Source organism: Scyliorhinus canicula, chromosome 12 (assembly GCF_902713615.1).
Source record: "Scyliorhinus canicula chromosome 12, sScyCan1.1, whole genome shotgun sequence".
In the NCBI taxonomy this organism is placed as follows: domain Eukaryota; kingdom Metazoa; phylum Chordata; class Chondrichthyes; order Carcharhiniformes; family Scyliorhinidae; genus Scyliorhinus; species Scyliorhinus canicula.
The window spans coordinates 154,406,259-154,423,811 of NC_052157.1; the positions used below are offsets into that span (position 1 = coordinate 154,406,259).

At 47.6% G+C, this 17,553-nt stretch overlaps 1 protein-coding gene and 1 long non-coding RNA gene across 2 annotated transcripts in view; one reads left to right on the forward strand and one right to left on the reverse strand.

Annotated features, from left to right (window-relative positions):
* Positions 1–17,553, reverse strand: part of LOC119975088 — a 92,208-nt gene that overhangs the window by 10,927 nt on the left and 63,728 nt on the right. The window lies entirely within an intron of this gene.
* Positions 1–17,553, forward strand: part of LOC119975087 (heparin cofactor 2-like) — a 33,130-nt gene that overhangs the window by 2,043 nt on the left and 13,534 nt on the right. Inside the window, exon 2 of the mRNA XM_038814603.1 lies at positions 6,398–6,671. Within this exon, the coding sequence (XP_038670531.1) occupies positions 6,398–6,671 (274 nt within the window). The remainder of the gene's footprint in view (positions 1–6,397; positions 6,672–17,553) is intronic.

A 17,553-nucleotide genomic window follows, 5' to 3' on the forward strand; every position in this document is an offset into this window, starting at 1 on the left:
CCTCAACACATCTGCTGCTGAAGGGTTTCCTGCATAATTTTGTCACCTCCAGACTTAACTATTCCACTGTTCTTTTAGCAAACTCCCATTCTCCACCATCCATAAACTTGAGCTCAACTCTACAGGTACCTAAGTCCCACTCAGCCATCATCCCTGTGCTCAGTGACCCACATCAGCCAGTCCCTGAATGCCTCTAATCTAAAAATTCACTTCTTTGTTGCTTCAACCTCTTTGCGGTCTCACCTTTTCACATTTCTGCCACCTTCAACCAGTCCTGTAACTTGCGGGAACTTTTTGCTGCTGCACCATCTCTTATGCATATGCCCACATCATTCAGTCCAATATTGGGGGCCGTGCCTTCAGCTACTTTAGCCATAAACTCTGAGATTCCCTCGCTAAACCAATCCACCTTTCTCTCCTCCTTTAAGATGCTCCTTTAGTTTTTAATCATTGCCCCGAATACTCGTTCTTTGGTTTGCTATAAATTTTTGTCTAATTATGTCCTTGTCACATGCCTTGTGACTGTTGAACTATAATTTATTAATCAAGATTCCAGTTACCTGCCCTAATGTAACCTCAGTACTGCACGACAGCTCTGTGTCAATTATTTTGTCATAAAAGGCACCTCTCACAGAATCCGTACAGTGAATCCCTACAGTGCAGAAGGAGGCCATTTGGCCCATCGGGTCTGTACCGACCACCCGAAGGAACACCCTACCTAGCCCCACTCATATGCCCGCACTGCCCTATCCCAGTAACCCCATAACCTGCTTGCACATGCCTGGACACTATTTAGCTATTTAGCACGGCCAATCTACCTAACCCGCACATCTTTGGACTGTGGGAGGAAACCGGAGCCTCCGGAGGAAACCCGCGCAGACACGGGGAGAAACTCCACACAGACAGTGACCCCCCAAGCCGGAATCGAAGCTGGGTCCCTCGCGCTGTGAGGCAGCAGTGCTAACCGCCGTGCCGCCTTCATTTTATCTGATTATATTCTTGCAAGTGCATTGTGAAGCTCTACTGTCCACTACATTCTGCCATGTCTGCTGCAGCTTAGTGGAGTGTTTAAGAAGGTGGAGAGACTTGACCACAAAAACGTAGACTGCTGCTGCCGTGCTGTACTGAGGGAGTGCTGCACTGTTGGACGTGTTGATTCTCAAATGAAATCTCTGCCCCTCAGATGAATATAAAAGATCCCACGGTACTATTTCAGGAAAGAGCTGTGAGCTATCCCTAATATCCAGCCCAATATTTATTCCCCAAACACAATTTCAAAACAGATTATTTGCTCATTATTATGTTGCTGTCTGCGGGAGCTTGCTGTGCTCAATTTGGCTTCTCTGTGCTTTTGTGGGATGCGGGTGTCGCTGGCTCGAGTGAGTGGTTTGCTAGACCACTTCAGAGTTCAGTTAAGAGTCAACCCACATTGCTGTGGGTCAGGAGTCATGTGTAGGCCAGACCGGGTAAAGGATGGCAGATTTCCTTCCCTGAAGGGCGTTAGCGAGCCAGGTGGGTTTTTAGGACAATCAACATTGGTTTCATGGTCATCATTACACTCTTAATTCCAGATACTTATTGAATTCAAATTTCACCCTCTGCAATGCCCTGCGCCTCTGGATTACTATTCCAGTGACAATACCACGAGGACCCTGCCTCCACCTCCCCCGCTACAGCTCCTACACTTCAAATGTATTTAATTGGCTATAAAGAGTCTTGAGATGTCTTGAGGTCGCAAAAGCTGTTGTAAAAAATGCTAATCTTTCCCTCCTTTCAAGGTACTGCATAAGTGTCAGTTGTTGTTGTTCTATGCATTAGCGAGTGCCGAAGTGGTTCACACGTTGGGGAATGCTTGATATCCATTTTCATCAGAACCGGTCTCCTCACTTCAATTTCACATTTCCTTCACCAACAGAGGAACTGGCTTGACCGAGGGCAGAGTCTTATGTTCCCCCCGCCCCCCCCCCCCCCCCCCCCCATCCCCAGCAGGTCCGTCGGTGGTGGTTTGCCGTACAGTTCTTTGGATGGCCTTCCCGCTCTGTTCCCACTCAGCACAACCTCTGGAATTTTACAGCGGGTCAGGTGAGGTGCAGGCTCACCCGCGCCCCCCCCCCTCCCCCCCCCACAACCCTCGTCCCATTGCATGCGGCTAATTAGGACCTCTTTTCCCAGCACTTCCCACCCAGCCTCGATGATTAATCTGATGGAAGGGGCTCAGGGACAGGATGGGGTGACGGGAAGCCACTAAAGTTGACCCTGCTCAGGCTTCAGGAGGGGGGGGGGGGGTGGAGGGGGGGAAGCACCTTCATCTCCAGCCTCCTTTAGAAATTGGGCACCCTCTTCCAAAGATCTGGCTGTAGTGGGTGCTTCCTCAGCACCACCTCCCCCCCACCCCCCACAGGCCTCTCCACTAACACACCCACCTCCCCAGGCTTCACCTACCTATCGCATCCTGAGCCCCCCCCCCCCCCCCCCCCCTCCCCAAATCTTACCCAGTACTGGAATCCCAGCACCCAGGCTCCAGGGACTGCTGCAATCCTGGTTCTGTTGTTGGGAGTTTCGGCAGGATAAATCTTTCTGAAGATTTCCTCAGATGGTGGGAAGGGAAACTCCACCATCAGGAAAAATCCTGGCCTATGGACTGGACAGCAGTCACAGGATCTGACACTCAAGCCTGGTCTCACTGGTGTTGTGGTAAACACAAATCTGTGTTACTGGCTCACTTCAGTTGCAGTGTGGTGTGGTCCAGAGGGATCATCAAATAGGAAGAACTGAAACAGAGTATTAATCCCAGAAACACAGGCAAGGGAGTAGAGAATAAGGCAGCAACACATTAAATGTATCTGTTTAAGATGTAATCTGAGAAACTTGGAAAATTCTGATCATATATCACTACTGCACAGATTCCAAGTTTCACAGATGTTACTGCAGTATATTTATGTAATGTCTGCCATAAACTGTAGGTTGGAGATAAAGTGAGACTTTGAAACACATTTTTATTTTTATTTTCAAGTTCATCCACTCCTCTTGGCTGCGGCTCAGTTGGCAACATGCTGCTCTCTGAGCCACGGAAGTTGTTGGTTTAAGTCCACTCCAGAACTGAAGCTCAAAACCCGAAGTTGGCATTCCCAGTGCTGTACTGAGGGAGTACTACACTGGTAGAAGTGCTACCTCTCAGATAAGGCAACAGTCCAAAGATCCTAATCGTTGCAAAACATCCCATAGTGCTGTTTTGAAGAAGAGCAGGGGAGTTTTCCCTCATCGCCAGTGTCTTGACCAATATTTGCTCTTCAGTCAAAGTCAGGTCATTATCACATTGCTGTTTGTGGGATCTTGCTGTGTGCAACAGCTGCCGCATTTCCCACGTCACACCAGTTAAGCACTTTGCAATGCTGAGGTTGTGAAAGGTGGGATTTTGCGCCCCTTCCCGCCAGCAGGATCATCCGATCCTACCAAAGGCCACTCCTGTGGCGGGTCCCCTGGCGGCAGGACGGGCGAGCCACACAAAACGCCGTTGTTAGGACTCCCGTACAAGAAGCCCAACAATTTGCAATTTGCAACACTGTGAGGAAAGACGACTAAACCACAGGAGTGATAACGCTGACCAATAGGTATCTTTCATGCTCAAACAAACTTTAATTTAAACACAGAATTAACCACATTAGCAACACAGTAATATGTTTCCAATTAACAGTTAGTTCTTAAATAAAAATGGAAAAACAAACTTTAACTCCCTATCTCCATCTGCCACAATATATTCCAATTAAACAGTCCAATACAGTTCAAATGCCACTTATAAATAAAGTTAGCAATCAGGGTTACTGGATGACATGGTTGGGGCAGTGGTTAGCACTATTGTTCATGGCGCCGAGGACACGGGTTCGATCCCCGCCCCAGGTCACTGTCCGTGTGAAGTTTGCACATTCTCCACATGCCTGCATGTGTCTCACCCCCATAACCCAAAGATGTGCAGGGTAGGTGCCACATTATTGCAAGGCATGAATGTTTTGAAGCAAGAGGAGATTTAAAAGCAGCAAGGTAGGAGGCAGGAAACCGCCTGCAGAGTGTTCAGCAGCGATTAATTCTGTTGAATTCTTAGACAGCAATTCTCTTTAAAACATGTGTCCCGGCACAGTGTTAATTGGATGTAAAATGGCGATATTCTCGGTTTGCCTGCTATTCAGAGGAGACCTTTTCGAAACATTTACAGAACACTCCCCAACCCTAGTAGTTTCATGGAATGGTACAGAAAGGGGCCTTTCGGCCCGTCGTGTTGTGTCAGCTCTTTGCAAAAACTATCCAAGTAGTTTCCCCTCCCTTGTTCCTTCCCCACTGCCGTGCAATTAGATTTTTCTTTTCAAGTTTATGCCTAATTGCTTTTGCGAGAGTTACCATTGAAATCTGCCATTACCGCCCTTCCAGGCAGTACATTCAAATTATAACTCACCTCCTCTTCTAATTCTTTTGCCAATTAGCTTTCAATCTGCATCCCCTGGTTACCAACGCTTAGCGACCAGGATAATTTCTCCTTATTTACTCTCTCTTTTGAACACCTCTATTAAACTATCCCTTAACCTCTCTCAGCTCCGAGAACAATTTCACCTTCTCTGCTTCCCCCCACGTGATTGATGTTCCTCATCCCTCTTCGAAGTCTGGAAAATCTGTGCTGCACCCTCGCCAAGATTTGTTCAGCAACTTCCAAAACAAGACCCCACCCAGGCCGGCCGTAATGTAAAAATTTGCAAGATGTTATTTTCCGCACATTCATCATGCCGACCGCAATGAGAATTGTTCATGTGCCCTGAACACAGAACATGTCTGGAACAATTTCTCTTAAGAAAACATATTTTTAGCCTGCTTCCTTGATGATTCAGTGGACAGACCAGGGAAATAGAATTAATGTCCCAAAGCGCTTCTACAGCCTGTGAAGTACTTTCTGAAGTTGTGATGCTTAAAGCAACTCCTTGGTATTTTTCCTTCAAGTTTTTTCTGAAGTTCCCACATCACAACATCACTGTTGTGATGTGGGAATTACAGCATCCAATTTTTGTACAGTAAGATCCCACAGACAACAATGTAAGTATGACCAGATCAGTTGTTTTTTTAGTGATGACTCTTGAGAGATCAATATTGGCCTCAAAGTCAGGGAAATGATCTCTGTTCTCCACTGATATAATGCCATGCGATCTATTATGTCACCTTAGAGAGAAGATGGGCCTCGGTTTAACGTTCCATCCGAAAGACGGCACGTCTGACAGTATAGCACGCCCACAGCACTGTAGTGGAGTGCCAGCCTAGAGTCACAGAGTTTTACAGCACAGACAGAGGCCCTTCAGCCCATCGTGTCTCTGCAGGCCATCAAGCACCTACTTTTAAAAAATAAATTTAGAGTACCCAATTCATTTTCTCCAATTAAGGGGCAATTTGGCTTTGCCAATCCACCTACCCTGCACATCTTTGAGTTGTGGGGGTGAAACCCACGCAGACATGGGGAGAATGTTCAAACTCCACACAGACAGTGACCCAGAGCCAGGATTCGAACCTGGGACCTCGGCGCCATGAGGCATCAGTGCAAACCACTGCACCACCATGCTGCCAAGCACATACCTACTCAAATCCCACTTTCCTTAGATTTTTAAGCTCAGGTTTCTGGTGTGAAATTTGAACCCACAGACTCAGAGATACACACACAGTGAATTTCTGAGCAGGGGCTGACATCTCCACACCCCCACCAGTCCCCTTCCCCCGGGTTCAATGCCCAGTTCTGCATTAAGCTGATTTAATCGGGACAGTAATCGCCTACTCAAAGTTTGCAAACTATGGAAAGCTGAAAATGGTCAGCTCGAGTTCCTACATCCGATTGCTATAGTGACGCTTAATACAAAGTGTCGGAAGATCGGGAAGGACAGGATCACGCAACTAGGAATCTTCTAGTGCCCCGAGACATTGCAGGAGCTGTTGACTTACAAAAGAGGGATGGATAAAATGTAGGAAAAATTAGAATCATAGATCAAAGGAAGAGGCCATTCAATCCACCATGCCTGTGCCAGATTTTTGATAAAGTTGTCCAATTATTTACACTCCCCCGTTTCCCTTCTTTCCCCATAGCCCTTCTTTATTACTTGAAGGAAAAATACCAAGGAGTTGCTTTAAGCAATCACGAACAATTCTGATATTGGAAATATTCTGGTGAGGATTTTGTATCACAAAACATTTCAATAATTCTTGTTTGTTTTGAATGCGTGCACTGGGAGACATCCATACTATTATTTGGATCATTGCAGTAACTAATGCAATCATTTTCCACAGCGTTATCAACCTTGTAGCTGCCATCAATCTTAGCTACAGTGCAATGGTAAACGACTTTGTTATTACTCTGCAAATCCATTGTTTGCAGGCTCGTGGGAGCATAAATTTATTAAAAGCAAGACCGCCATGCTCCATTTCCACACCGGCAGGTCGGCAGTGGTGAAGGTGCCGATGATGTATGTCAGAGCAACCATGCTCGCCACCACGGATCACACCCACGAGTGCGACGTCATCAGCCTCCCGTACAGTGCCAACGCCAGCATGCTGCTCGTGGTCCCGTATAGAACCTTTGGTTTGAGGCACATTGAGAGAGAACTCAGCTGGGAAATGGTTGACAACTGGCTCAAGGACATGACCAACAGGTAGCGTGGCAGCATTAAGGATTATTGAAACTGCACTCTCTTAAATTACCTCATCAATTGTCTGTTCCTTCAAAGGAGCTAGTTGCTGACAGAGAACTTGGGATGTTTATGTATCCGTGTGCCTGTGTGTGTTTCTGAAAGTTTACACTTTCTAGATGATTGCAGAAAACATTTTTTTCCTCTGGACAGGAGGTGTAAATTTTCAATCCATTAAGGGAGGATGGCTAATACTGGGGAATGGGATATATGTCACGTTTTGCATCCTTTGTGCATTTAAAGCAAGGCCCAATTTTCCCTCTGAAGGGGACCTAATAGATTCCACGGCATTATTTTGAAGAAGTGCAGGTAAGTTCGTCCCAGCCACTATCACTCATCCAAGGTCACTAAAAAGATGTGATGAGCCATCAATTGCACGAGAGACGAGTTGCTACACAAAAGTTAGGCTTTAATAAGCTAGAACTTAGCCCTGCGGTTGTCTACAATAAAATGGACGACCGCCGGGCGTTTCGACTATTTATACCTCGGTAAGGAGGCGTGGTTAACTCAGCCTCTCGACCAATCGGAGAGCTGTCACATGACTGGTCTCAACCAATCGGTCGAGAGGCACATGACCGACCAGGGCCAATGGTAAGCCGGTGTTCTGCCCCAATGGCAGACAGCTATGCAAATCATATCACCACAAGATGATGCTGTTATTATGGCACTGCTGTCTGTAGGAGCGTGCTGTGCATAAACTGACTGTCATGTTCTCGACTACAACATTGAGCACACTTCAAAAGGTACTCCAATTGACTGTAAACCGCTTGGGCACATCACGCTGTCCATGGAGATTGAAACACCCACTGAGATGTACTGTGTGCCCAACCTCAGCTCGCCCTTCCTTTCTGTGTTTTTTCATCAGTCACCCTCATGGCCTCTTATGAGTGAAATTGCCAGCCATGATTCGTTTCAAATGACAGCACCTCGGAACAGAGCAAATTCATGCACTTGGGAACCTTACAGCTTTCAACAGGCGACTTGCATTTCATCAGTCTGAGCTTGTTTTGAACCCAGATCCCAACAGTGAAAGGGCTTTCGCTTACGACAGCTGAAAGATTGGAAAACTTAAACCGGCCGCTGCCAACACTCTCTAGTTAACAGCAGCGGTAAAACACAGCCTGTCACAACTCACTGCTAACCTTTAAAAGGCAGTTTGTGGGCGGCATGGTAGTGCAGTGGTTAGCGCTGCTGCCTCACGGCGCTGAGGACCCGTATTCGATCCCAGCCCCAGGTCACTGTCCGTGTGGAGTTTGCACATTCTCTCCATGTCTATGTGGGTCCCACCCCCACAAGCCAAAGGTGTGCAGGGTGTGTGGATTGGCAACGCTAAATTACCTCTTAATTGGGTAAAAAAATAAAAGGCAGTTTGAACCATGTCCCTGTCAGCTTTCCAATCCTTACTATCTCTCAATGACACAGGAAGATTGGTGCACTGAGAATTCTGTTGCAACACCCTGGGCTAGAGTGCAGTCAATTCCAGCCCACTTTTAAAAAAATAAATTTTGAGTACCCCCCAATTAGTTTTTCCCAATTAAGGGACACTTTTCTGTGGCCAATTCACCTAACCTGCACGTCCTTGGCTTGTGGGGGTGAAACACACGCAGATATGGCGAGAATGTGCAAACCCCACACTGAAAGTGACCTGTGGCCGGGATCGAACCCGGGTCATCGGCGCGTGACGCAGCAGCGCTAACCACTGCACCACCATTCCGCCCCTATTTCCAGTCCCACTTGACCCAGAGTCACAACACAATTGAATTAACCAATAATTCTTAGAAAAATACCCGAAGTCTTTGGCCCCCGGCTGACCAATAATTCCAATAACCAGGTTTGTAAATGTAAACACATTACATTTTATTTATAACAAGAACTGTAATAAAATATGCAGCAAATGCAACTGGTTAACTATTACCAAATTCCTAACCCCCCACTTTAACTTGCTCCCACCCTCTATACACACACACACACAGACACACAAGACAGACAAACACAGAGGGGAGGAGAGGGGTGTAAAAAAAGTAAAAGTAAAATATGGTTGTTAGCACGCTGCACCTCAAGCCAGACTTTCAGGTCAAGATTTCTGCTTTCTAGTCTGTAATGGTTTTCATGCAGATTCATTCAAGTCTTCGCAGTTTCAGAAATACAGCAACTCACAGCATTTCTGGAGTGATAGAGGCGAGAGAAGGTCCATTTCTCCCAGTGTCCAGGTCTCAGCTCTGCTTCCCTTCAGTCTCTGGAAATCATCCCACTCAGGCAGGATCCAATCACCACCTGTTACCAGGCAGAATATGGGGGCAGGATTCTCTGATCCTGAGGCTAAGTGTTGACGCCGTCGTAAACGCCATCGCGTTTCCCAACAGCGTCAACATGGCCTCAGGATCAGCAATTCTGTCCCCTACAAGGGGCCAGCATGGCACTGGAGCGACTCACGCCGCTCCAGCTGCCGATCCCCGGCGTCAGATGGGCGCCGCTGGTCTGTGCATGCGCAGTGGGACCAGCGCCAATGGGTGCATGCGCAGTGGCTCCCTTCTCCGCGCTGGCGCCGATGCAACATGGCGTAGGGGTACAGGGGCCGGCGCAGAACAAAAGAGGCCCTCAGCCCAACAGGCCAGCCCACCGATCGGTAGGCCCCGATCGCGGGCTGGGCCACAGTAGAGGCCTCCCCCAGGTTCGGACTGCCCTTCCCTGCCACTAGGCCGCCCCCAGATGCATGCACGCCAAGGTCCCGCTGGGTAAGAGCAGGTGTGAATGGCGCCGGCTGTACTCAGCCATTTTCACGTGGCCGCTCGGCCCATTCCGGTCGGAGAATCGCCGGGGGGGGTGGGACGCATAGAGCGGCCCCCAACTGCCGCCGCACCGACCACACCAGTGCCAATGGCGTCTGGTCTCTGCTCTCCAGAGAATCGGCGGACCGGCGTCGGGGCGGCGTCACGCGATTCGCGCCTGTCCCAACGATTCTCCGGCCCGGCCTGGGCTGAGAGAATCGCGCCTATGGCCTTTTGGCCAATTCATTGGCCACCAACCATCCAATCGAATCGAGTCCCATCCCATCTCTCGGGTGCCGAAAAGTCTGGGTCTTGCTGTCCAAAGCTAGCAGCACCAGATACTATGTTGCAACTTCTTGAACTCCTCACTCTCTCTGCTGCCTGACTTAAAGATACATGTCCATTAAGCATCCATGGATCAAAAATGATAACGGAAATATAAAGGAAGGGGGAAAAAGGGAATCAGCTGGAAGGACTCTTACAATTCATGATGAGCTTGCCTTACTGAGAAACACAAGGAAAAATGATTGAAGGGTGGTTCTGGAAATCGAGTTGAAGGACGTGTTTGGGAAGTTATAGTGGCCCAACAGCAGACCAGGAGTTGAGAAATCTGATGCCCATATAATTGGAAACATTTTTCAGCCAATCATAGTCACTTGTCTGAAAATCTAGCCCTTAGTAATCGGCATTTCCCCCTTCCTCGGGCTTCCACTCTCCTCTGCCGATGGCAATATCCATCTCTAGATATTAAATTCTGTCCATCTCTTTTCAGAACTCTATATGGTTTCGGAACCAAACTTCTTATTCATCGCATAAAGTTGCGGTTGAAGCAGTGAATGTTACTGAAGGATGGAACAGAGTCAGTAGACAGAGGGAAACGATTTCCTCGGGTGGGAGAGTTCATAGCCATAACATCAGATCCAGGGCATTCAGGGGTGATGTCAGGAAATACTACTTCACACAAAGGGCACTGGAAATCTGGAATCTCTCCCCCCCCCCCAAAAAAAGCCATTGAAGCTGGGGTTTCATTGTGTAATTTCTAAACGGTCTCAGTGATGTTTGTGGTGCAAGGGTCTGAAGGGCTACAGCCATGGTGGATAAATTACATAAAGATTCAGATGAGAATTCAATTCCGCTAATTGTATAGTGGATCAGGCTTGAGGGAGTGAATGCCCGTCTCTGTTCCTGGTTTGCTGTATACCTCAACAGCATTAAGGTCCAGTGTCTTAACACAGATCATCGAAAAGCTAGAGTTATCCAACAGCCGGGCATTTTAAGAATGAGCCATGCAACAACTTTGAGTAAAATAGGAAAGTAACTTACCTGGACAATTTGACTAGGTGACGCATTGCACGGTGTGGTGCTGGGCTAGTTATTAGCTTTGCTGCTTTGCATGCTGGTCTTTTCTCATGCTCTGAGTGACCCTTGACCCCCACCCAACCCAGCTTGGCCTGAACCGCCCATGGCCCAAAATCGCCCAACCCCAAATCTGGCAAGATCCAGAAAGGCCTCAGTCCCAAGGTTGCCAATTTTTTAGACACTGCACTCCATTCAGTCAGGGATGGCTCCAGTTGGTCTCAAGGTTCCTTGCCGAAGGAGGTAGAACATAAATCCCCTTCTCTTTCAGTGTTTGTGGACTGCACAAGGAGTTCACACTTGTGCGGTTATAGGCTGAGTTGCAGGAGTGTCTTCTGCTTGGATGGGCCTTATGGTTCACTAATCTGTCAGCACTCACTTGTGCACGAGCAATTGAGTTTCGTCGCCAAGAGTAGGCGATGGTCAACAACAAAAGGAACGCATGGCAACCTGGGCACCCCACCCATCCGGCCACCCCACCCACCCATTCTCCATCCACCTTCCCCCCCCCCCCCACACCCCCATCCCCACCTGTGGCAGAGACTGCATTGGACTTCCCAGTCACCTGAGTGTTGTGTTTGGTCCTTTAAACCTTACGAAGCAATCCGCCTAACACTTTGACTTGTCCAAACCAGAATCTTTTATTGAGCCTCTTGTGGTAAGATAGCAATCTGACATACAGTTATCATGGAGTCTGCCAACTACTCCTCTGGAACTTGCACCTTGCACTGACCATTCACCTGGATGCCTTATTACCCTCTCAATCTTCTTCTGAAGGTGGTCGAATGTGTCTCCCCTGATGTGGAAGTCACTGGTCACATGACCTTGGTCTAGAGCCTGCATGGTGTGCCTGCACCGCCACCTGCTGGTTGGAGGTTGCACACCATCCAACGATGACACAGCCCATAGGCATATCACCACACCAAAGACTCATTTTTATTGGGCCAACAAGTCATTGACGAGCCCGAGGAGAAGCCCAAGAAGAGTAGAATGAGCAAAGCTGTGGAACTCGACCTCAGTTTTCTTTCCTGGCAGAGTCACGAGGCTGCAGAATTCACTTCCAAAGTTACTGAGGCAGAAGCCATTTCAGCATAAGCATCAATTTGGAGAGGTGAATGGAAGGGAAAGAAGTTGACAGGATGTGGGAGCAGGGTGGGTAAATGTGATTAGAACTATTTGCTCCCATGGTGGGTAAACAGCAACATGGACTGATTGACACAAGGGGGCTTGACACAGCTGCTCCCTATCCACCCTGTCCATGCCCCTCATAATCTTGTCCACTCGATCAGGTCGCCCCTCAGTCTTCTCTGCTCCACCAAAACCAACCCAAGCTTATCCAACCTCTCTTCATAACTTTTAAAAAATAAATTTAGAGTACCCAATTATTTTTTTTCCAATTAAGGGGCAATTTAGCGTGGCCAATCCACCTAACCTGCACGTCTTTGGGTTGTGGGGGTGAAACCCACACAGACGGGGAGAATGTGCAAACTCCACACGGACAGTGACCCGGGGCCGGGATCGAGCCCTGGTCCTCAGCGTGCGGGGCATCAGTGCTAACCACTGCGCCACCGTGCCGCCCCTTCAGGAGAGGACATGAGAAAAGTGACAGAAAGAACAAATGACTTCCACACAAGCTAACTGTTCATAAGCAAGGTAGTTTGTCGCTGGTCCCTGTAGGGAAATCAATAAAAAATTTATAATTTTAACATTTAAAATTTAGAGTAGTCAATTGAAATTTAAAACCCAATTAACATTTACAACCTACTTTAAAATGGTGTGGATACTGATGTAGGACTCAACGTAATAGGATAACATCAAGCTGCTAAGAGCAGGTACCTTATTAAACATTTTTTATAAAGAAGGACGAGCAATAGAGAGATAATTCATCTTATGTTTACAGGCAATTTCATTCTTCACCTCATTCCCCTGAACTATTTGAAAAAACACTTAAGCTATTAAAATCAGTCTTATGATTGGCTCACTAGGTTGTCCTGCGTTTCTTTCCAAAATCGCCCCTCCTCCAAGGCAGCAACTGATGTGAATGAAATGAAATGAAAATCGCTTATTGTCACGAGTAGGCTTCAATGAAGTTACTGTGAAAAGCCCCTAGTCGCCACATTCCGGCGCCTGTCCGGGGAGGCTGGTACGGGAATCGAACCGTGCTGCTGGCCTGCCTTGGTCTGCTTTCAAAGCCAGCGATTTAGCCGAGTGAGCTAAACCAGCCCCTCGAGTGAGCTAAACCAGCCCCTGGAAGTAAAAAGAACGAGTTTGCATTTATATAGCACCTCTCCTGACCTCAGGATGCCTTGAAGTGCTTCACAGCGAATGACCGATTGTCACTGTGGCTTTGTCGGCAAACATGAGTTCCACGTGACAGCAAATTAAATGATTGGATGGTTTATTTTTTTGTAGTGTGGACTGAGGGATACATGTTGACGTGCACCCTGGGGGAACGCCTCACAGACAGGGCTTCGGTTTACCGTCTCCTCTGAAAGAATGCATTCTCCTTCAGTACTGCGCTGAGGTGTTCGTCCAGATTGAGGGCTCTAGTCACAGAATCACAGAATAATTCAGGGCAGAAGATGCCCTTCAGCCTATCAGGCACATGAAAAACACCTGACCTCTCTACCTAGTCATACTTGCCAGCACTTGGCCCGTAGCCCTGAATGTTATGGCGTGCCAAGTGCTCATCCAGGTACTTCTTAAAGTTCATGAGGCAACCTGCCTCTACCCCCTCCAGGCAGTGTATTCCCGATTTGTCACCATCCTCTGGGCAAAAAAGGTTTCCCTCAAATCCCCCCTAAACCTCCTGACCCTCACCTTGAACGTTAAATAAGGTGTGATGACGTCGGGTCAGCAGTACAATGCCATCACACCAGTCTCCAGAACGATGGAAGGCGAACCGACATGGAAATCGGCGGCCCGCCTGTCATTTTGAAAATACCACCAGCAGAGGCGTTGCCATAGAGAATGCCTCTATCAACCAAGAGCCCACCTGCCAACCCATCGGCACTCTCTTCTCGTGCAGTATAATTTGTTGCTCCCTTTACTCTTGGTATTCTTGTCGGTCTGCCCTGATGAGTGCAAGATGAAAAACTTTGACAGCATGTCTCTTTTTTCAGCATTACTCAGATTCATTTACTTTGATCAATACAACTTGGTTTGCGCAAAATGAAACAAATAATGCACTGCACATTCCTCACATCACTGGATCATTCCCTGCCTTTTTTCAATGATTGTGTAGCATCCCATTACAAAAAAACCTCTCACTCCATTTTTGTCTTTCCCCACAGAAAGGCAGGAATTTCCAACACACTGCATGGTTTATGATATTCCGAACGAGTCAACAAATTGACTGTTGTGACAAAAAAAAACTTTCAAGTACCATATGAATCAGCATTTGACCAGGGCCCTTGTCTCCAAATTTGAGAATGCACTTTCGATTTAATATTAAAATATTGCTGAATGTTTCAAATCCTTTCAAAGGCTGATCCGTCAGAAGATCCTGAAACATGACAACATCCCTTTGAATTAATCAAAGAGCTAAAAGCAATCTACGGGGTGAGATAAATGAAAATCAAAGGGCATGTTTTGTTGAGCATTCCATAGTATAAGCACAGGTTGCACGGTCGCACAGCACTGTTGCTTCACAGCGCCAGGGTCCCAGGTTCGATTCCCGGCTCGGGTCACTGTCTGTGCGGAGTCTGCACGTTCTCCCCCGTGTCTGCGCGGGTTTCCTCCGGGTGCTCCGGTTTCCTCCCACAAAGTTCTGAAAGACGTGCTGATAGGTGAATTGGGCATTCTGAATTCTCCCTCTGTGTAGCCGAACAGGCGCCGGAATGTGGCGACTCGGGGCTTTTCACAGTAACTTCATTGCAGTGTTAATGTAAGCCTACTTGTGACAATAAAGATTATTATTAAAAGGTTTGTAAATAGGTTCTCCAGGTGTCCTTTCTTTTTAACCTGGGAACAGTGTGTAGATCAAACCAGTCCTTTCGCAGTACTCAAATCTACCTTTACATCAGCTGAGAGCGAGCCACAAAACTCCGACCTATCACCGCTTTTAACACCATCTGAGTCAAATAATGTTGTTCTGATCGACCGATCTGGCACAGCGCAGATAATAAGGCTGAAAGCCTGCATGCATTAACATATCAGAAACATGAGGGAATTGCAAAAGCTATTAACACGTGTACTTCACAGCAGGAAACTGGTTCATCTAAATGGTCTGGTCATATTACACCTCCACGTTAGTGTCACCATTCCCAAAGTAACAAGGCAAAGAATTATTCCAATAAAGTACATACTTGAAGACACTTCTTGCATTTTCAATATTCCAGCCTGTTTTAAAAACCATATGAAAAAAAGAGCAGAATACCAACATTTTGCACTAGGGGCCTCTGCTTTCACATGATAGTCATTAAAAAGGGATTCAAAGCTGAGACTATTAGCTGCCATGTCCTTGCAGCTAGTTGTAGCGAGGTATATGGAGACCACAGTGAATTAGAAATCACTGCGAATGTTCAGGATGTCAGAACAGGGGCTGGTTTAGCACACTGGGCTATATCGCTGGCTTTTAGAGCAGGCCAAGGCAGGCCAGCAGCACGGATCAATTCCCGTACCAGCCTCCCCGAACAGGCGCTGGAATGTGGCGACTAGGGGCTATTCACAGTAACTTCATTTGAAGCCTACTCGTGACAATAAGCGATTTTCATTTCATTCAACTCTGACCGACTCTTTGCAAACTTCGGGAACTCTCAGTCCTATCATAGAATCGAAGGATGATGCAGCAAGAGGAGGCTATTTAGCCCAATGAAAGGAAAATGAAAATCGCTTATTGTCACGAGTGGGCTTCAATGAAGTTACTGTGAAAAGCCCCTAGTCGCCACATTCCGGCGCCTGTCCGGGGAGGCTGGTACGGGAATCGAACCGTGCTGCTGGCCTGCTTGGTCTGCTTAAAAGGCAGCGATTTAGCCCAGTGAGCTAAACCAGCCCCATGTGGCTATGTTGGCTCTTTCTCCATAGCCCTGCACATGATTCCCCTTCAAATGCTTAACAAGTTCTCTTGGAACGTTGTGGGGTGGGATTCTCCGGTTCCTTAGCCCCGTATTTCTCGGCCGCGCGCCGTTCACCGGCGGCAAGATTCTATTCCCCCGTCGCTTGTCAACGGGATTTTCCATGCAAACCACTCGATGCTGCCGCGAAACCCGTTGGCGGGGGTGCGATGCCAGCGGGAAAAGAAACTCCCGACGACCAGAGAATTCGGGCCATACAATCAGCTTTTAGGCAGTGCATTCTCACAAGTCATGTTATAGAACAGTACAGCACAGAACAGGCCCTTCGGCCCTCGATGTTGTGCCAAGCAATGATCACCCTACTTAAACCCACGTAACCCGTATACCCGTAACCCAACAATCCCCCCCATTAACCTTACACTACGGGCAATTTAGCATGGCCAATCCACCTACCCCGCACATCTTTGGACTGTGGGAGGAAACCGGAGCACCCGGAGGAAACTCACGCACACACGGGGAGGACGTGCAGACTCCACACAGACAGTGACCCAGCCGGGAATCGAACCTGGGACCCTGGAGCTGTGAAGCATTGATGCTAACCACCATGCTACCGTGAGGCCCAATAAGTCACTGCCTTAAAAAAAAACCCTCTCCTCATTCGCCTCCGGTTCTTTTGCCAATTATCTCTAAAGGGCAGCACGGTGGCGCAGTGGTTAGCACTGCTGCCTCACCGCGCCGAGGTCCCAGTTTCGATCCCGGCTCTGGGTCACTGTCCGTGTGGAGTTTGCACATTCTCCCCGTGTCTGCGTGGGTCTCACCCCCACAACCCAAAGATGTACAGGATAGGTGGATTGGCCACGCTAATTTGCCCCTTAATTGGAAAAAATGAATCGGGTATTCTAAGTTTATATTTTTAAAACATTATCTCTAACTTTTGCCTTCAGGCTACTGACCCATCTGCCACCATAAGCAGTTTATCCTTAATCACTCGATCAAAATTCTGCACTGGTTCAGACACCTCTGATGAACCTGCCCATAACCTTCTTGAGGAGTCCAACTCCAGCTGCTCTAGTCTGTGTAACTGAACTCTCGCACTCCGAATGCCATTCTGGTAAAACTTGTCGGCACCCTCTATAAGGCTGCAGAGCTTATTGTGCAGAACTGGACTGGTTCCCTTGATCCCCAGCAAGAAGGTAGCCCCAAGCTCCACGTTTATGAATAAAAGCAAATTACTGCGGATGCTGGAATCTGAAACCAAAGAGAGAATGCTGGAAAATCTCAGCAGGTCTGGCAGCATCTGTAAGGAGAGAAAAGAGCTAACGTTTGGAGCTTTGGTAAAGCTTTGATAAAGGGTCATCTGGACTCGAAACGTTAGCACTTTTCTCTCCCTACAGATGCTGGCAGACCTGCAGAGATTTTCCAGCATTTTCTCTTTGGTTCCATGTTTATGAACCTTTGATGGATATTCACGTTCATTGAGAAATTGGTTTATGGGGGGAGTGTTGGCAGAACATGCATCGCCCTCAGGGAATGCAAACAGCAAGATAGCGAATGTGCATTTTCCCAATACAATATTGGTGCAGCAATCCTTCCGTGTTGGCATTTTATTCTGCAGCAATATGGAAAAGCAGATGGAACTGTTATAAGCAAGACATAATTGCTTCTCAATAGAGGAGTCACCGGAGACTTATAGATTTGTCCAGGGAT